General features: G+C 36.8%; 1 protein-coding gene across 1 annotated transcript in view; it reads left to right on the top strand.

Moving 5' to 3' along the window:
* Nucleotides 1–21,890, top strand: part of grin3a (glutamate receptor, ionotropic, N-methyl-D-aspartate 3A) — a 63,551-nt gene that overhangs the window by 8,862 nt on the left and 32,799 nt on the right. The window contains exon 2 of the mRNA XM_037692296.1: nt 7,249–7,970. Within this exon, the coding sequence (XP_037548224.1) occupies nt 7,249–7,970 (722 nt within the window). The remainder of the gene's footprint in view (nt 1–7,248; nt 7,971–21,890) is intronic.

The following is a 21,890-nucleotide window of genomic DNA, read 5'->3' as shown; positions in this document are numbered from 1 at the left end:
TTGTGCAACAATATTTTTTTAATAAGTATCTCCAAGAGTGTGCATTATGAATCACACTCAACTACCACACCAAGCCTGAGCACAGCTTCTGTAACAGTGACTTGACCCTGTGTACATAATTTTGTCCCACCACATGTGATGCAAATGGCAATAAAGAATATATGTATTATTGCCCCACAGACCAAAAACATGCATGTTAGGCTGATTGGTAACTCTAAATTGTCCCTAGGTGTGAGTGAGAGAGTGAATGGTTGTTTGTCTCGTTTGTCTCTATGTGGCCCTGTGATGGACTTGCGACCCGTCCAGGGTGTACCCCGCCCCTCGCACAGTGATTGCTGGACATGAGCACCAGCGACCCCGGTGACCCAAAATGGAATAAGCGGGTATAGATAATGGATGGATGGATGGATCATTGCACTTTTTGCAAGGTCACTTGGCTTTGGCAGCCATCTTGAATTTGCTTTGCACCTAAAGTCAATCAGTTGTGGACATCTGTCCAATTATTATTCCCTAAATGTTTTATTCAAGCAGAGGCTGCACCGGTCTGTCGTGGTGAAGATAAAGCTGAGACAAAAGGTGAAGCTCTTGATTTACTGGTGGATCTACATCCCTACCCAGATGCCCGAGTCAACTCGGCTAACTCCTTTTGACGTGGAGAAGCAGCGGCTCTGCTCTGAGTCCCTCCCAGATGGCCGAGCTTCTCACTCCGTCTCTAAGGTCGTTTTCACACCCGATAGTCCGGTAGACTCCGTTTGGTTGGGGTCTAATATTCATGACATTTTGTTTACATTTGGGCTGGTGCATTTGCATTCACACTGCACTGTGCAGTCGAGTCAACCTGTTGAACCAACCTGTTCCCCCGCTCGCCTGTGGGGGCGCTGCACCAAGAACTACTGAAAGAAACGACACAAAAACCTCTGAAGGCACATCTTCTTCTTCTTCTGTAAATAAAAATAAAAACGAAGTGGCATCAAGTTTTAGGAGTTATATTTTGTCATTTTTCAAAAATGGACTTAGCATGAGCAGAAGACCATGGAGAATATTGTTTTTCCACACAAGTCAGCTGACGGCTCCATAAGAGGTTAGGATGCCTCCTGGACGCCTCCCTGGTGAGGTGTTCCAGACACGTCTCACCAGGAGGAGACCCAGAGGAAGACCCGGAACATGCTGGAGGGACTGTTTCTCAGCTGGCCTGGGAACGCCTTGGGATTCCACCAGGAGCTGGCCCAAGTGGCTGGGGAGAGTGAAGTCTGGGTCTCCCTATTAAGGCTGCTACCCATGTGACTTAACCTCGGATAAAAGCAGAAGAAAATTAATAGATGGGCATTTTATTTAAATATATTCAATGGTTGATGAGTTTTTTTGCCAAATAACAGACCTTTGACTTCAAATAGTTACTGGTAATTTATGCATTTTTTTTATTTTTTATCTTGCACAATTTGTTAGAGATTAGAATATAAATTGGAGGTCTGTCTCAGGCTACTAGCACACCAAAGTTTACCACAATATATGCAAAACTGACAATATAAACTTATTTTAGCGTAGTTGGGTGTGGCATCCATCTTGAATGGAGGTTGGCTGCAAACATTAAACAGTTCTTGATGTACATCGAATTATTACTTTCTGCATGATTCATAAAATTTCATCCAGGAGTTCATGAGATAATTTGTAAATAGACAATGGGCAAAACAATCTGAATTATTTGCCGTTGCTTTATTTGCTACCTCACAACATGTTGAAAACCACTGAGCAGATTGAGACATCAAGGTCACAGAAAGAAAGAACAAAGTTCAGAATCAAGCAGTCGCCTTTCTGTGTGGAGTTGTGTTCTTTCTATCCCTGCTTACATTCTTCTGTGATTATTACCGTTTTCCACAACCAAAACCATGCATGCTGATTCATTTGTGATTCTGAATTGGCCACAGGTGTGAGTGTGATTGTGTTCAGTGTTTTGCCTCGCCGGTCTCTGTGCTGGCCCTGCAATAAACTGGCAAACAGAAAAAACATTCCTATTAGTTTCCATGGTTTCTCCAAAATGACTCGTCTAATAAAAATAAAAAAAATCAATCACCACGTCATTACCATCTTAATTGATTTGTCCGCTGGCTCGTGATTCTGTCACTCCCTGCTGTTTTACTGGACACCAAGGCTTATGATTTCCTTTGAACATTCAAGTCAAAGCAACAATCCTTTGGATGAGAAAATCTAAGTATTTAAGCAAAAAAAGACACAAAACTGGTCACATCAACAGAGCCAGAAAACCGAGGTGTAGTTAAAGCAGAAAACCTTAAGTTTGCTACACTTTTGACAAACTCCGTGGTATTTATTTACATGAGGAACAAAAGGAAAAGGGTTGCAGATTTATGGAGATTAGGTTGCAGAAGTGCTGCAGCTGAGAATGAATCCTCCAATCCTCCTGGGCAATGAGAGGAGGTGAAAATCTGATGCCCCGTGGGCTGCATTACAATTCTCCTTCCTGATACAGGACTTAAAAATAATAATAAAAATAAATAAATCAAAACATGTTGCATTGCTTATGGTGGTGATTCTTGAACCAATTATCCATAAGTATGCAAAAAGCACATTATTATTAGTATCTTATTTGCATGCCTATTGGGCAATGTGATTAATGGGATAAATTAAACAAACCAATAGATTAATCTAATGGACTTTTAGTGCAAAGCTTGTGTAAAAGTTGTAAAGTCAATTAACCAGAGTTGCTCGGGGCCTTTTTTAGTGTGTGTTTGTGTGTGCACACAAACAAACAAAAGCATAACTAATCGATCAGGTCGATAACCTGCATGTTGCATGCTGGGTTTAATATCCCAAGTTTTGTCATGCAGATCAGGCAGATCATGCAGCTTGATCTGTTCTATTAAACTGTTTCCAAAAGAATTACGGCGAACACTGTGTGAGCCATAAAACTGATTTGCTCTCATCTTCAGGCTTGCTATAATCCTGCTAAAATGTACTTTGTATTTATCTGACTATGATGGCCTGAGGATCAATTTAACACCTACAAGCTGTCCATATTTGACCCCGCTGCCAACTATTTTTCCAAGTTGATGTCAAAAGTTTCAGAGAAGTATTGATTTTAGATCACTGTAGAATTAGGAGCCGAGCACATTTTGAATTATATATGGCATCTGGAAGTTGCATAAAGCAAAATGGAATCACATACTTTGTCATTAAAAGAACAATGCTGTGTGGTTATCCTAGTTGTATTAGGGTGAAACATGGGGTACCAATCCTGACAAACATTTACTCTGGGCTTTTCAAAATAAAAAGACTGATCAGACCCTAAAATTCAAACCTTCATCCAATTTAAAATAAGCATCTGACTATAGGGGCGTCTGTGACTGAGTGCTTAAAGTAGTCGTCCTCCAATGTAAGAGTTGGGGGTTCAAATCCACCAGCAGTCACATGGCAAAGTGTCCCTGGGCAAGACACCAAAACCCTCTTTGCCTTCGATGCGTGTCCCATTTGTGTATGAATGTAATCTAAAAAGCACTGATTAGTCTCTTTAGAATATTTTGTTCAATTAGCTTTAGAGATTTAGTGGAGTGCTGTATGGATGAGTAAATGACGGCATGGATTGTGTTGTAAAGCACTTTGAGTGTCTTGATAAGATAGAAAGGTGCTACCGTCCATGTCACACTGTCGTATGAGTCACATCAGTCCAAATATGTGTAATAAAAGTGGAAAAAACAAAATGTTGCTTCGCCAGATCAGTCACATCTATTATGTCACTGCTGATGCGTTGCTTTTGTTACGAGTCACTGCTAACAACCTGGAAATGTGGGCTGGTGTTCCAAAAATCAAATGGCTGCCTAATGGCTGCAGCAGGAGCATACAAGGGAGGACTTTAACAAGATTTTAACAAGATTAACACTTAAAAACAATATGCGTTTGCTCAAAATTATAGCAAAGGTGTGTCTCAGTTTAACTTGTCCTTAATAAATGCATTTTGACGGTCAGATCGACTGCATTTTGACTGAGCGGTGCGGCAAGATCAACTCAGAGTTGCTGATACGCTTTGTACACAGAGTTCAATTCAGAGTCAACCACACTACAACAATGTTCAGAACCAAGAGGAAATGTTCATGGAAAAAAAGGGTGTGGCACTGGATCACTGAAGCTTTTATGCAGTCCACTGATGAGGAGGAAGTGATTCCAGGTGTGCAGCACGGTGATACAGCAGGCCTGTAAACAAGCTAAGGAGGAGAAAGGATGTCCTCTAGTAAGAGAACCCCTACAAATCGGTGGATGTAATAATACCATTAAAGAAACAAGATGATTTTTGGTTTGTGAGATCATAAATTTGTATTCATTGAAAGTCTTATATCAAAAACAAACCAAATAGCTGAGAAAAATAGAACAGGTTCACAGATGGGATATGTTGAGCTGAGTGAAACATTGCTGCTTCTTTAATGACCTTGGTCCCATCATTTTAATTATAAAATGAGAGGAAAAGAAAACTCAATAACTGTTTTTAAAATACTACATTTAAAATATAGAGTTAAGTCGTTGTGGTTTAGCTTCTGTACATGCATGTTTGTACATTTTTAATAAATATATATTCAATTGTGTTTTTTTAATCTTTTACGTTTATTTGAGTTTTTACTTGTTTACATCATACTTATTTTTTGTCCCAAAATGTAAAAACGGCAAATGCTGAAATTCAAATAATATGTTTTAGTTTTAAAATGTCACCCCCACAGGTCAGGGGTCTGCAACCTTTTTGATTAAAGAGCCATTTCTGCACCTTTGATCAGTAATGATCCAGGTCTGTCTTGTAAATGAGTCCTCGTGGCTCAATGGGTCTAACCTGTTTAAATAAAAGTTGAATGAATTAAATAAAGAGCCGAAGCCACGAAATCTGCTACAACCGTGATGATCAACTGGTGGCCCAAGGGCCACTTTGAGTTAGTTGGAGAGGCTTCTCTTACCTAAATGAACTGCCTGGACCTAATATATTGTATTTTCCAGCATATAAGTTGCAGTTTTTTGCATAGATTTTGTCCGTCCTGCAACTTGTACGCTGAAGCAACTTGTGTTTTTATTTTTTTTCCATATTCATAAAAACAATTATTGACTGACAATATAAATTTCAAAGAACTGGAACAGCGAGTCCTCCTGTGCGCCCTTGCTTCACTTAGCTGGTGCAGGCGGAAAAACGCTGGAGAGCTAGCGGCTCCGGCCACCAGCTCTCGATCAATGAGATCCATCGATCTATCGGCCATCGATGGATCGAGATAGATGGATGGATGGATGGAAACGCACCACCCAGACAAAATGAAGCTGTTTTGACCATTAAATAAACTCGCAAAAAATGTGACGGTTCAACAGTGACTCATAATAAATGTGACTTAAACGCCAAAGAGACTTTTTTTTTTCCTTTCTCTTCATGATGCTTCTTTTGACTGATGTGACTTATACTTCGGAAAATACGGGAGACCTATTTAGGATAGCATCAGTCATTCAACCTTTATTTAGACAGATACGTCACAATGAGCCTAAAAGACTCATTTACAAGTGAGATCTGTTTAGACAGAAAAAAGTAGTGAAACTGGACAAATACAGGAATTGGAGGTGAAAAAATTCCTATCAGACTTTTTTTATTCGCTGAGAAGAAAAACTCTAATATTAAAAAACACCTCGCACAAACAAGCACATAGTGACGTAGACATTCTGCAGAGGGGGGAGACGACGAGAGCGGTGAGCAAAGTCCATGGTCGCTCTCGAGAGCACTGTGTGTTCTGATAAGGATGGAATAATCAACCAGTTCCCTCCGGTGAGATCCGTAAACATTCTCGAGGGATGTCGGGGAATGGCCAAGGACAACAAGGGCAAATCGGCTCACCTAAAGCCTGTCTTCTCTTCGAAGAAATGTTATCAATTGTCTTAAGGGACCAACGGATCAAATCAAGTCCATAATTATAGTTCGGAAGAAATGCAGGAGAGGCTCAGAAGCGGTTTCACAGACAGACAGAGCAGCAAAGCAAAGCGGAGAGGGCGAGGAGGGGAAAAGTGTCCGACCTCGGCAAGAGCAAGTGGTGAAGTGTTAGCAGCATCTGTTAAAGTCTAGCTGGTGACTTAATATTGTGAGAAAGTGTGAAAACTTCATATTACAATCCAACTGATTTCAGAATATTTGGAACTAAGTGAACAGTAAACAGTGTGTTGAAAGTTTAGGCGGCCTGTTCTCATCGGTGTAGTCTCTTCCTAAAGATGTTCATCTACAGTATATATCATGAATGTGGTCTAAAAAAGCCCATATGACAATCTGCAAAACAATTCCCCCAGCAAACACAACTTTTGTATTAAATGTTGTTAATCAGTTAGTGTTGCTTAAAAAGGTGACAATGTGGTATGTGCTCACAGAAATAGAAATAATAAACCACATAGCCTCTTTCCATCTGTCCTGCTAGTCAAACTACACTAGGACAAGTGGGAATTACATGCTTTACTTGTTGTGCAATATTATAAATTTATGTGACATGTTTATGGGTGTAATTTTAGAGCAGTGTGCAAATTACTCAACAGAAGTGAATTAAATTAAATAGACTGTGTAAAACTCCATTTTTAATCAATTCCTAGTTGCTTTTTGTTTGATTTGAGAGGGAAAAATGTCAACTAATAAACATAAATGTATCCCATGTGATGTGAGTAATGATATTCATAGGAGCTGGAAATTGGTGATTGAAACCTATTATATCCAGCAGACTGTGTATTTTTTTTTATCTTTAAGAGCAAAGTGAATTCTAAGATTTCAAGTAATTTTCCTGTTGGATTTATAAGGCTTTCTTTTGTCTTTCTCTGTCTGTTTCATTCTTTATTTCTCACCCTCTGATACATTTCATCCTTGTGGTACTGCTTTTTCCCATTACTGTCCAACCTACCATTCCTTTCCTTATCATTGCATTCCAACGCTGCTTTTCGCTGCTTTTGTTTCTCCACAATATTCTTCAATCCAAAATCCACTCTGTTTTATCTCTCCTCCAACACCTCCACTCTTTGGTAAAACCTTGACACTAACTTTTTCCACCCACCTCATCATTATTGGTAATCACTTGCACCACAATTTTTATCTCTACCTTTTAAAATGTGTTTCTATTTACTTAATCCCATTTTGGGGACAATTTGCATTTTCTTTTCCAAATTCGATTTTGATTTTTCTGTTTACACTGCATCTCAACCTCCCAACCTTTTTTTTCTTTCTCCGTCATCCCATTTAAATTCTCACAGAATCCTCTTCATTTCCAAATGGCCATGGAAATTGTAGAAGCCCCACCGTCACATCTCCTCTACTACCTGCTGATGATGAATGGCTGGTGGGACATCAGCGTCGTGCTCTGCCAGGAGTGGAATATTACTGATTTCCTTGTCCTCATCAAGAACAACACCCGCTTCCACCTGGGCGCTCTTGTCAACCTGACAAAAACACCACTGCCGCCGTCTTCATCTTCATTATCTTCCTCAGCGGTGGCACTGGGCATCCCTCTGGGAGCAGAAGCCTTACCTTTACCATATTTATTACCTACTGCTTCATCCTACTCATCCAATTCCTCTTCTAAATCTGACCAGCAGCAGGTTCTCATGCGGCAGCTGGAGGCCCTGAAAGATCAGTCATCAACGACAGGAGTTGTGACGTTTGGCTGTGACATCCGTGAGGTGCGCCGTTTGTGGACGCTGGCCACTCGGATGACACTCCCGGAATTTCACTGGGTCTTGGGGGACAGCCAGAACGTGGCTGAGCTTAGGACAGAGGGGCTACCCCTTGGGCTACTCGCCCATGGGGTCATGGGTTCACCTTATTTTGATCACTACGTCCAGGACTCACTGGAGCTTATTACACGTGCAGTGGGCAGTGCAGCCCAGGAAAATCCCTCAATGGCACTCATACCTGGAACTACAAACTGTATGGACACACAACAGAGCAACAGCAGCTCAGGGGAATTCTTAGCAAGGTAAGACATTACTTTATGCAATGACCTTAAAGCCTGGGTTTATGTCTATTATTAATGATCACCCTTTAGCACCATAATGGTAACTCAATATATTATTTCTGCATGACATTATATACGAAACATTGATGTTAATAGAGAGCACACAAACAAATGTGAAACAGCAGTGAAGGAGATAAGTAAAAAAAAAAAAAACATCTGAAACACATTTTACCAGATTATTTTATATATACATATATATATAAATCAAGGCTACTTTGGCTGGTTTATTTTTATCTCCTTCCAGCTGCCACCATTCAGTGTTTTGCATTTATCAAACCTACACTTTCACGACAGACTGTGCATGATTCAGCCTGCTACTATAGTGTCTAAACAGTGTGAAAAGGAATTGTCCAAGCATTCAGGTTGAAAATGATTATCTGCTGAGGTGGAGGAGTGTGGTGGAATTTTATCTGCTTTATTTTTTTTTCTTCTAGCTGTTGATTATTATGCGAGTATTGTGCAAATGGCAGAATAGTGCATTCTATCCCATCAGAAGCATGTTAATGACCCTGTGAAAGCAAAGGATTTACCTGATTAGATTTAGTTTCCTGTGTGGTATACTGGGTCTAATCTGAGCTGTTTCTCACACACAGACAATGTGGAAAAGCCTGTCAGGTGCTCAGTTCAAGAGAATCTGTGTGGATAGAATGATGTGATAGATTTTAAGCAGCTGTGGCTGTAGACATGCTTTTATTTGTATATGACATTCAAAGATAAAGGGTTTTCTTCTACAAATGTTGCATTCATGTTACAGGAAGTCAATAGGAGTTCAGTTATTGCCTTTACCCATTGTCGGTCTATCTTATTTAGATATAATGTAAATAGATATAGGACTGAAAGCCAGAAGTTGAAGCAAAAAAGGAGGAGCAACTCCTTATGGCTGGCTGTACTGCAATTTCCACATACAGTCTGCCCCTGAAAACAACTAAAACCTTCAAATAAAAATGTATTTTCAGATAGTTTTGTTCAGATGTTGGAAATTATTAAAGTTGTTTAGCTTTTGTCTTACATCCACTGATTTCTAGGGAATCTCTTAGTAGAGAACAAGCTTACTCCTCCTTTGGTCTAGGAGTATGATTCTTGCTTGGGGTGTGAAAGGTCCTTGGTTCAGATCCCGGACGAGCCCCCAATTATGTTACGACCCTTGGACTGAGTCTAGGAGGCACAGAGTGTAATACAAATTGTAAACAAAACAAAAACTTGAGAAGAAAAAAACAAACAATTTAGCATTACAATAATTTATTCATTTAAGAGTTTTGGGCATTAATGAACAAAAGGGAAGCCATGAACTTCAGGGTATCCAAGGCCAAAGCAACAAACAAAAGAATGCCCCTTCTGGCTAGAAAATAAAATCACCTGCTTATCTAACAAAACAAAAACTACAATTCCTAAGCTCCCCGGATGGCCACAAAACAGGAGAAAAGTTAGTTAAAATAAAATGGCGGAGAACCTCTACCAAACTTCCCATCTAAACAAAGCTTCCTAAATAGTAAAGTTCACAAGATATCACAAATATCTTGGTTGCTAAACCTTATTGTACAAAGGGTTAAGTTCAAAGTCAACCACACTACAACAATGCTCAGAACCCAGTAGAAATGCCCAAGGAAAAAGGGGCGTGGCTCTGGAAGCTCTTATGCAGTCCACTGATGAGGATGAAGTGATTTCAGGTGTGCAGAATGGTGAGACAGCATGGTGTGACAGCAGGCCTGTAAACAAGCAAAGGAGGAGAAAGGTTGTTCTCTAGTAAGAGAACCCCTAGAAATCAGTGGACGTAACATCTTGCCTTACTGCTGCATGTTTAAACATGCATTTGTCTAATGTGTTTAGTTTCAGATAGTTATTTGGGCTTAAACTGTCAAGCTTGTGGTTGACAATGTGTCACACTGTTAGTGAAATGTAAGGGTGTGTTGGCAGGACTTTTCTATCAAATGTGCAACGCCATGTCTCCAGTCTGTAGACACTGGCTCTAAAATTACAAATAGGCAGCACTCAAAACAAAGATTTTGTCTTCAGTTCTGAACAACGGGAGGAAACTAAGCATTGTCATTTTTTTCATTATTTATAGTTTTATTTATTTAGGCCACAGACATGAGGTTTGCTGGATCAGGGTCATAATCTCTAGTTTTACTTGGCATAGTCTGGCAGCAAAGCTGTTTGATTAGTTTTTATTTTCCAAATTTGATTTGTATAGTCTTTTATCTGACTCTCCAGGCTGGATGGTTTATTAGAGCTTCTTTCAGCTTTTTTTCTGTTTGCATTCTAGCCTATGGTCCTTGTGAATTTTAAATGTGGTACCATCTGCAAAGAGGGACGTCATTTGTTTATTTCCAAAGTGAACCAAGCTCACAAACAGTATTTGTCTTGCTGCATTGTTTCCCATATAATTAATGTTATTTTTTTTTCCCTTCATCACATCTTCCCTGTTCTTTGTTTAAATATCAAAATAAAACAAACTTTTTTTTCTCTCTCTTAAATTTCCTTAAAAATTACATTTTCCACCCTTGTATATTTTCCCTCTTTACTTACTGCTGTCTGGATGATATTCTATTTGACAAATAATTATATAGACACATTACTAAACATCCTTTCTATCATATTATTCCCTAAAAGTAAAGCTGGCTTAGTATCTGGAGATGGCCTGAGGGACAATGATGGATATGAATAAGATGAGGTTGTGGCAAAAGTCAGACTTTATTTTAAAAGTAATTTTGACTTCACTAGCCTCAGGACTGTTGGATGTTGGGACCAAAGAAAAGTCAAAGATATAATAAAAGTTCATTATTGCTTTTTAATGGTGCTTTTACAATAATAATAAAAAGGACTTACTGACTTGTGCACTTCATCTGAGCATATGCTATTGTGTGTACGCTTATACACACAGATTTCATAATAAACACACAAAAAGATTAAAAAAATGATGCAATTAGCAGATGTTAATAACATATTTAAGTTTTAGCAGCAGAAAAAAACTACATTGAAAAAAAATCAATCTGAATTACAAAAGCATTACAAGACCGGGTCAGCCCTTTTAAAAACATCATTAACATATTAATGGCTGCAGATTAGGGGTGCACCGATAAATCAGCCCTGATTTCCTTAATTTTGGAAAATCGGCCGATATTTGCACGATAAACCGGTTTTACCGATTTTTTTGTTTGTTTGTTTTAACAACAATTGTCTGAACTTCATTTATAATTCGGAGAACTGCCTCATGGCCAGTTAAAAAAAGTTTGTATTGTTTCTAGGATGTTGTTTAAAGGTATGTTTTTTCAATAAAATAAGACTGGAAAAATGAAGGTGCATTGTGACCGTATAGTACCTGACAGTGTTGCTTATAAAAGAAAATCGGTATCGGCCAAAATCGGAATTGCGTGGTTCGACTTTTCAGAAATTGGTGATAGGCCAGAAAACTGCAATCAGTGCACCCCTACTGCAGATGTACTTTGCTGAACTTCAAATCCATCTTTGATACCATGAGCATTATTTTAAATAGTCCGAGGCACAAGATGAACATTTTCAGGATTTTCTGTCCGGCTAGTGTAACAAAGAGTTTATTGTATTTTAAGTATTGCAAACTGTTCTTGTGGAATGTGGTGTCCCACAGGGGTCATTGCTTGGCCCAGTCTGTTTGCCTTTTAGTTTCTTCACATAAACCATTCTAAAGTCTTGTATTTGCTCCATTCATCTGCTAATACACATGCATATTCATTTGCTTGTTCGCTCTTTAAATCTGGTGTAAACTAATACATTTTCTTGACATAAATGAAATCAAACATTGGCTTCCACAAAGCCTTCTGAGAAACAAATTAATTGGACAAAGAATTATATAGTTGTCACTCAGCAGATGGCAAAAACGACCTCATTTTGTTGTTGCGTGATGGAATAAATTAAGTCCCAGTGATAATGGGTTTGATTTCACTTTAGACTTTGAGCACCATATCAAACGCGTGTGCTGTCTGAATTTTACCAACTCACATGATTTTAGAAATGAATCATTAATGTTGTTTAACCGCAGAGATCAAACTGCACCCTATAAATTCTTCACACCGAGATTAGTGCAGCAGCAGGTGCTCTTGTTATGAGAGATGGCGTGTCTTTTTCTTCCAAACCCAAGGTAACAGGAAAGGTTTTTTTTCTTCTAATACCTCTTACATAATATGTGTACAGGCATTACAGAACAAAACAATCCACCACCTGTTCAGAGCTCTTCTGTCTTCTTCAAACACATGTGCTATCAAGAAATAGCTTTGATTTATTTGTATCCTTTGACTATCTTTTTTAGAGTTTTTCTAAACTAATAAACTTCAGTTTGGCCTCCACCATTCCTGATAGCAGTTATTTATTAATTGTATTGTGAACTGAGGAAATGAAGAGTTCAAAATATATAGTTATTTTCATAGCACATCTGAGAGCCACTTAAATGAACCCAGGACTGCCATCTGAAATGTAATCACCTTTTTTATATCCCCTTTACTGGTTATGGACAACCATAGTTCTGATAAACTAATTAAGGTCTGACAGTTTGGTAAAAGTTATCTTTTAGATTAATTATCATGGGATATATGTTTTTGTTGTAGTGGTACTGAGCAAAATGCTAAACATTAACATAGCCTTAGTTGTCAACAGTATTTTTTTTGTCATTAACTTCAAGTCTTTAAGAGAATAGTAAAATCTATATTTTATTCATAAAATTCAAAACACTGACAATCAAGTGTTTTAAGTCATCAAGATAAGTATTTTTTATTTCAAAGTGGGGACTGGGGGTGCTAGGGGGGGCTCATAAAGCTGGAGAGAAGATAAAAGAAAAAAGCAACAAATAAAAAAATGAATAAAAAAAATGTTTAATTCATTTTTTTTTTTTTTTTTTTAATTACTGGAATAAAATCAAATCAATTTTTCAATAAATATTTCAAAATATATTTTATAATAATATATTGAAATATTTTTCACCAGGCTGCCACTCTAATGCATCAAGCTGCTTTACTCTTCGAGCTAGCATAGCAAGCACAAAACGGTGACGTTTCTAAAAAGACTGAAGGAACCGACCAGCAGCCCTGCTGTGGTGGAAACTGCTGAAAAAAAAAAAAAAAACCTCATGGACAGCTAAAATTTGAAGGTATGAGGAAGCAAACATTAAGTATGCCTTTACAGTTGTACAGAAAAATGGCCATGATTGCCCAAAATGACTGGAGACACTTGCAAACGAGTGTTTAAAACCTTCAAAACTTCAGCGCCACTTGAGTGGGAATATAACACAGTGTTTAAAACATGTTGGTTAATAATAATTTTATGCTCAGCAGCTGTAATAATTAACTGAATATAGTGAAAACAAGTTAAAACATTCTAAAAGTTTATGTTACTTTACATATTTTTGTAGCATTTTGGGTTTGCAATATGGGCCTCAGCCAGGAGGTAATGCTGTTTGGGGGGGCCATGGCATGGAAAGGTTTGGGAACCCCTGATCTAGATTGTTTAGGTTAAGTCCTTAAACATGTAATCTTATTGCTTTGCATTGTTTTGTTGATGAGAGTTGAAGCCAGCAGGAACCAGTTCACAGAAACTGTCATGATGTGGTGCTGGGACCACAACCCTTGTACTGGTGATATGGGGCTTTAAGCCCCGCCTACTCCATTGCACACAATTGTGTTCCATGCATTTTATAAAGAATGAAATAAAAAGTTATAGCTAAGCCTATTAAAGGAATGAACATTTGATTATATGACCACAACAAAATTATTGTTTCAAGAACTCCTGAAAATAAATAAATTAATGAAGTTATTATTTATTTTTTCTTATTTTATTACCAATAGTAAAATCTCATTTGTTTACATGAAATGTCAGAATTAAAACTTGGACTGGGACCATCTTTGGATGATGCTGTAACAGCTCCAGTTTAATCTTCAGAGCTATGGAGTCAAGTAATTTAACACACGTCTATGGTTAAGTGCAGTTTAATTAGAAGATTTTCTACAGAATAGGGAACCCTGCAGAATAAAATGTTGTCATGTATAGATCTGAGTTTGAATCTGAAATAGTTCAAAATGCGCTTGTTTGTGGAAAGTCAAGACAAATACATAGACTGTAGTTTATTTGGACAAATTAGGGGGTAGAGAAAGAAGTGAGAGCAGTACTATTGTCATTTCTAAAATAATAAGCCATTCGATTAGATAGCACTGCTGTTTATATCTGTGTGTGGTATTTCAAGAATGTTGCTCAATGACACGTTGTCAGGGTTCTTCTTTTTATTGCAAAATTACAAGAGTTACATTGCACAATAAACACATTTGGCAATATTAATATCACTAATGGTCTAATAGCTTTTATTGTGCAAAAGGTTAATGTAAATCTGTCCAATCTAATGTACATTCTTGAATTAAACCTGTTGCATTTACACTATTGTTTTTGTTAGATTTTTTATTTTTATTTTTTTTGGTCTTCACTAGATTAAGCTGGATTCAAACATTAAATAATAATTTAATATATTAGCAAACAGCCTAAACGTTTTGTTTAAGAATTTAAAGTCGGTTTCATCAAAAAGTTCTCATGCCTACATAAGAAATAGTGTTTTTTTGTTTGTTTTTAGTTAAAGGTGCTTCGTCAATTAATCATTTGTCAACCCATTTGTTTGCTGATGTTTTGTGCAAACTTTTTTTTAATATAGTTGAAGTTTGCTGGATATTAAAACTTTCCTGTGGATCTTTTTTTTTTATTTCAAAGCATCCCTGATCATTTCAGTGTTAAACATGTTCTCATATGAAGTCCTTTTAGATTTTTTTTCAGATGATGTAAATTTTATTTTCTAGAGTCACGGTTCCAGATGCTTGTTGAACGAGTTAACCTGCAGGGATGAGTTGTCATCACAATAGCGGTGAAGGCAGAAACCAAGTGACAGATGAGCAACAGAGAGGCTGCGGCTGTCACCAGTTTGGACATTTAAAGCCTCAGGGAATCTGTTGCATGATTAATTTAGACTTATGTTTGCAGCAGGGATGCTGGCCAAGCCATCAACAAGTCACGGAGAAGAAAAAAAGCTGATGACATATGTATAGGGGTGTTTTTCATCAGACAAATGCAGCATCATAGAAGATTCTGGCACCAGCTAAATGCTGAAGTGGCTCTAATGCATATGAGTAAAAAGTTACTTCGACTTTAATGTAAGGCCATGAAAGAACCAGGACTAGAAATAAAACTAGTGCATTACAAGTAATTGATTTATTTTATACATTTAACTTTTTGATTTTAATTCATTTTAAATAGTGAAAAAAAGGCAAATTAGAAAATAAAAGGCACTTTTTTTATTTATTTTTCTTTTACAGTATTCTTATTTTATTTTATTTTTTTACATAATGTGACTTGCAAAACAAAGTGTAAATGTGTGTGTGTGTGTGTGTGTGTGTGTGTGGTGGTGGGGGGGGGGGGGGGCAATTTAACAAAATAGGCTCTTCAAGATAAGGACATGTTTTCTTTACTGAAAAGTTTTATTATAATTGTAAAAAAGCCAAGAAAAAAAATATAATTGTACAACTGAATACCAAATAACATTCCAGCCAAAAATGTCATGAAAAAGACCAAACTCAAAATTGACATTCTAATGTTGTCCTAGTTTTACTTCTTGCTGTGTTTTCCCTGAGTGAGCAAGATTGTCATTCTTCTTGTTCGTCTTTTTGTTTGTCATCTTGTTTTTCGTCTTGTTCTTCTTGATGTTTTCTTGTTCTTCTAGTTCTTCATTCTTATGTGTCTTCTTTTTGTTTTTCTTGTTCTTGTTATTTTTTGTTTTTCTTCTTGTTTTTTTTCTTGTTATTGTTCTAGTTCTTAATTCTTCTTATTTCTTGTTTTACTTGGTTTTGTTCGTTCTTGATTTCTTCATGTATTTATTCTTGTTTTTCTTTGTTTTTGTTGTGTTCTTCTTGTTCTTCATTCCTTTTGTTCTTTGTTCTTCGTTTTTTCCTGTTCTTTGATTTTCTTGATCTTTGTTCTTCTTTGTTGTTGTTCATTCTTCTTCTTCTTTGTTGTTGTTCATTCTTCTTCTTCTTTGTTGTTGTTGTTGTTGTTGTTGTTGTTGTTGTTCTTGCTGTTGTTGTTGTTCTAGCAAGTTGTTTAATGCTTGGAGTAAAATTACCAAGTGTGTTAAATTTCAAACTGTCAGTGGTTTGAAAAACTGTTCTCAAATTCTGTTTTAGTTTTTTTTCCTCACAAAAATAATATATTTCATATTTAAAAACAATTAATCAAAAAGTAAAATAAGAATATTTAATAAGCGACTAACGTTGGTAAACTTCTATAATGATGTAAAAGCAGTTTGTCAGAATAGAGCTAATAAATGGTTTGATGTTTTAAACAGATTATCTATTATTGGAACACTTCCTGCAAGGTTTTCTAGTTGATTTATGTTTTTTTACTCTCATAGCTATCTGTCTTTCATGTACTATTGAGATAAATCACACAGACGGGGACCAAGCTAGAAAAAAACATTCATCCTGACGGTCATGTTTCAGATCCTTCTTTCCTTTTTATTCGTCATCTCCGTACCACTCAGGTCCTTTTTGCTCTTAACTCTAAAAGCCGTGCTTTTTGTCATTTACTCACTGGTCCTGTGGGAAGATTCTTTCAAGCCGTGTCACTTAGTATTATATGGAGCAAAGAAACCAAAAGGGACACTTGACCATTTACTTTGAATCTTTCACTGCAATGACATACTTTTAGAGAAACTCAGTTCTGTGGTAATGACAATAATGATCAGAAATGAAAGAACCAAGTTCAGTAATTGAGTTCCAACCTTCAAAATTCAAATATTACAGTTAACACTGAGGAGTAAGGATTTAAAAGTTGGTTGTTTGAACATTTAGCCAAGTTTTTTTTTTTTTTGTAAATCTGCAGCTTAATCTTGAGTGGAGGCGCAGCAGTGGAAGCTCAGGAAACGTGAAGTAGCTGGGCTGAAGTGAGCCGGCTGTGACTAGGCAGGCTGCTTGAAGGAGATATCAAACTTCAAGGCCCAGGCTGACAGCAGGTTGGAGAATAAAGCCGGAGGTGAGGAGATGTGGCATCAGAGCAGGGGGGCTTGGCTGGAGGCAAAGCTGGCACAGCGTATGTGGATCAGATAGCCAGTTGATGAAGCACATAAAGACAATGACCCGGAGCATTTACACAAGGAATGTTAGCAGGCAGCTCTGTAAAGGGAACTGGGCTTGTCATGTGCAAATCTATTGCACAAAGGCAGGCTTAGATTCCCTAAATGAGATGCAGTTTTCCTCCTAAACATTTCTGACTTTATGTCAGCATGTTTTAACAAGAGGTTAGTGTGCAGTCTTTCCTTTATGTCGCCCTTCAAATCTTTTTGTGAAGTATCAAATCGCCTACCGTGTTTTTTGTACTCTAAGGCATTAAGCGAAACTAAACGGTCAGATAAGTCAAACTTTATTCAACTCGTTCACAATAACTCTCAACATTGTTCAGTTGTACCACATAAAATTGGTTCCAAGTCAGTAAGTACAACTAGAATTAATACGTAAGGCTCACTGTTGATTTTTTTGAGAAAATTAAAAAGCGCCTTCTAAGTCTGAAAAACATGGTACTCATTTTTATTTTAGAATTTATATTTGCAATAAATTTGTAAAGTTGAAATCAGCATTGTGTTTAGTGGTTGATCTATGAATTATTACCACTAGATCACATAACCTGGACTAACTAATCACAATTAATTTATTTAAAAAAAAATAAAGGCCTATCATTCCTTTAAGGGACGCATATTGCCCATTGCCTTCCATTTCCTAGAGTTTTAAACTAAGATCATTTTCTTTTAAGAAATGTCAAAGTTGTGTCCATTTTGGTCAAATTTTGAGAATATGTATCTCGTGATTTTAGGAGATTGAGAGGATCTGTGATTCTTGTGTTGTCAGTCCTGCCCTCGTCAGTGTTTCTCCCTCATGTAATCAGCTCCAGCCTCTGTCACATGTTGTCCTCCCCCTGGTGTTTGTTTATCCCCTTGTTAGTGTCACTATATATTCTGAATTTCCTTATTGCTCCCCTGTCTGTGGATTATCCTCTCTACAGTAGGTGTTCATGTTCTGTTTCCTCAGTGTCCCCAGATTCCTTTTTTTTTTTAAATTTCATGCAAGTTCTGCTGTCATGTCAGACTTTTGTTTTTTCATCTTTGTTAATAAATTTAATTATTTTATCTCCCATTTTCCATAGTCCTGTCTGCAGTTTGTGTTCAACACTTACCACCAGAACATGACAGAGATTTCATGTTCTGAGTCAGAAAAATAACTAAACTAATGCAATAATAGTAAAACAAACGGGCAAAAATGTTGTCATCGACTTGTATTTTTGATGGCAGACAATAAAAAATTATGCTTTTTAATTTTTATTATTATTATTGGGCTATTGGGCATTAAATACTATTAGTGTTTTTCTATGTTTCTGTTCTTTTGTAGGTGTTGCTTAAAGTGAGTTGCAGAAAAATGTCTTACAAGTTTAACAATAATTTAAAAAAGTCATTATATATTGAAGGTAGTGGCAAAAAAAAAAAAGTAGGTCACCTATTTACTGGCCTTATACAAGCAGCTGACTCATTAAAAAACAGATGCACTCAAAAAGGATTTTTATACTTGATGACGTGAAATAATGTGTTTAAAGACAGCATGTCCTGGGCAAAGTGTCAAATTAAGCACCATTTTATGCTCCTTTAGAAATAAAACCTTGAAATAAACCTTTTTGTCTGTCTCCATTTGAAACGTGAAGGGAATCCAAGGTTTATAAGAATGTTAAAACATATTTTTTTGCATTTATTGTTACAGTTTTGAAAGTTGTAAGGTTTGTTCTGGACATTCAGATGTATCAATCATATTTTCAGTTTAAGACAAAACCACCAATCACATCCAGAACAATTTTATAAGAAAGTAAGTAAGAAAGTAAGAAAGGTAGGAGGAAAACGAAGCTGAATGCAGGTAAACATTTGTAGCCAAATACAAAATCAGACAAAAAGCTAATAAATAAATAAATAAAATTACTTTGTACATTCTTATTGGTCCATAATTCCTCACGTGATTCAGAACCACACAGTGGTTTGTTACATATGACTAGTTTTCAGCAATAGATCTAAAATCTTGTTGATTAAACCATAATTTTATATAAAATTATGAACAGAACCATTTCTATTTCAATAATTAACATTCTAACATTCTAACGTTTGTAGATGTTTAAGTATTTCCATCAATATATCTATTTTTTTTCATTAGGTTACATTTATTTCAATGATTGTCACTCTTCTAGATTAGTTTAATAAATTTAATAAACTCAAAAATGTGGGAACTGTTTAAAAATAATATTCAGCAGATTATGTAATAGTTTTGTTCACAACAACATTTAATTGCTTTCATCTAATAAAGCCAGTAATGAAATACTATAAGAATATGTTAGTGACATTTTTTATGCAGTACCCCAAGCCTCTGAATATTGCTCTCATCTGACAGAATAATTGTGCTCAGTTTTATTTTTTACTTTGTGCTTGAACTTTTTTTGTGTTTTTATAACTCTGAAAATATGGTAATGCAACACTTTACATTTTTGCTTGAGGTATTGGTTTAATCACTTTTCTTTGACTGCTTAGATGAAAAGTACAGAGCCTGGGCTAACAGGCACCCATAAGTATTTTAAACCAAAAGACGGCTCTTCAATTAGGTATATTTACCTCTTAAAGAACTATAATTATACTTAATTTAAAGCTCTAGGATACACGTCAAAGGTGGGAAAGTGTATGTGTGAAACCAGAATTAAAGAATCATTTGACTAAGCGGTGAACACTTGACACTAGTTGACTTTAGTTTAAGCTTAAGTGTTAGGATTGATATGCTTCTTGTTTTGTTGTTGTTGTTGTTGTTTATTGGATGTTTGCACAGCTGGTTCTGTTCTTGTCTCAGCAACAAACAGCTTCCCACCAAACATCTGTTGGTTTTGTATTTACAGTATATATTTCTGATTCAGCAAACACATAAATACATTTGCTTAGATGGCTGAACATGGGGGTGTTGGTGCCTGTGAAAATTGTTATTCTTTCATTTTAGCTTAAGTTAATCATTTATTTATTAATTGACATTAGTCACGGTGGCACAGTGGCTCAGTTGGTAGAGCTGTTGTCTGACTCCGGTTTCAGACCAAAAACATGCATGTTAGGATGATTGGTAACTCTAAGTTGTCCCTAGATGTGAGTGAGAGAGTGGTTTGTCTCTATGTGGCCCTGTGATGGACTGGGGACCTGTCATGGGTGTCCCCCGTCTCTTGCACAGTGATTGTTGGACATATGGGAAGTCCGGTGATTCCCGCGACTCAAAAAAGAGGACGTGGGTAAAACATGATGGATGGACTTATTAGTCAAAATTTTGCATTATCATCAACTCATTCACAATAACCACATAAAATCGGTTCGAGGTCAGTAAGAACAACCAGACATAACCCAGGTGAAGATGAAATATACTTAAGAAGGTGCACCTGATTATAAGGCTCACTGTCGATTTTGGAGAAAATTAATGGATTTTAAGTGTGCCGTATAGTCCAAAAAATATGGTACATTTAAATAAAAAAAAGAGCTAGCATTTAGTCTATTTAATGTTTTAACTTCTACTTGACTTCAGTAAGTAAGGACAATAAAAGCTGCTATAGCACGACACTTCAATTTTGTCTCAGAGACTATATTTGTGACAAAGTAACTTAAAAAAAAGCATTTTCAGTGACTGTATACTTATTTTTGTCCATCCTCACATACAAACTGGACTCCCACCTTCCACGATAATACCTGCTCATACTGCCCTGGAGCAGGGAATGGGTTACAGAACTATATAGTAGTAGCTCTAAACTGTCTGCAAAATGCAAGTATCCATTGGTATGTTTTAGAAAATCAAAGCAAATAACTAGCAAATCACTTTAGTGGAGCATGACTGCTTCTTGCAAAAAGGTCATAATCCACGAAGCATCTAACATACAACTTAACACCACCCGGAGTAAGACTGGTAAATACCAGAAGACAGTAAACGGAGTATATCATTGTGCTGCAGCTGCTGGAAACTAATTGGTGGGAGAAAACTGGGAGAAAAATGCAAGAGAATGTGCAAATCTTTTGTTGCAATCACACTGAAGTCTGAGTGCAACCAGCTGCATTCTGAACGGCCGTTTGTTTTTAATCATGGCTTGTGTGCATTTGCACACATGCATAGGCTTGTATACATTTCATGGCCACTTTCACCCACATCCCACCCAGCTCAGCAGACACCCCAACTTTACAACTGCATTTACTAGAGTGAAGTCAAGACATTACAGATTTGGACCAGTTTTTCCATATTTATTTTTGATAATTAGTGTGGTTTTTGGACATTCGCTTCATGTTTTCTGTCAGGAGTGCTCCCATGCTGGAGTCAAAACAAAGATCCAGTGCTCTTGAGGTAGGTTTGGGATACTGGCAACACTACGACTATTTTGAGGGGGAAAAAAAAATCCCCACAATTTATATTTTTAACATTTTTCAAAACTGAAATGGTGATCAAGATCGTGAGCCTTTATATTATTAAGAACCACCACAAACAGTTTGAAACATTTTGGAGACTTTTGTCAAAACTAGCTGCCAACAGTCACAGTATCGTTAAATAGTTTTATTCCTGTTTACTTTTACTTTTCCAACAATGGTCCATACAACAGTCTCCTAAGTTATGATCAGAACCCACTGTGGGTCAAGAAACATCAAATGAGTTAAAGATTAATGAGTTAATGATTTTAAGATCTAAAAGAATCAAATTATTGTCAATGATTATATTGTCCACACCATACAGAACCCCTTAACATCATGTACAAAGAGACAAAACATACACACACACACACACACACACACACACA

The sequence above is a fragment of the Nematolebias whitei genome, chromosome 18, assembly GCF_014905685.2.
Source record: "Nematolebias whitei isolate Nwh7 chromosome 18, NemWhi1, whole genome shotgun sequence".
NCBI lineage: Eukaryota > Metazoa > Chordata > Actinopteri > Cyprinodontiformes > Rivulidae > Nematolebias > Nematolebias whitei.
This window is presented reverse-complemented; position numbering and strand designations above follow the sequence as displayed.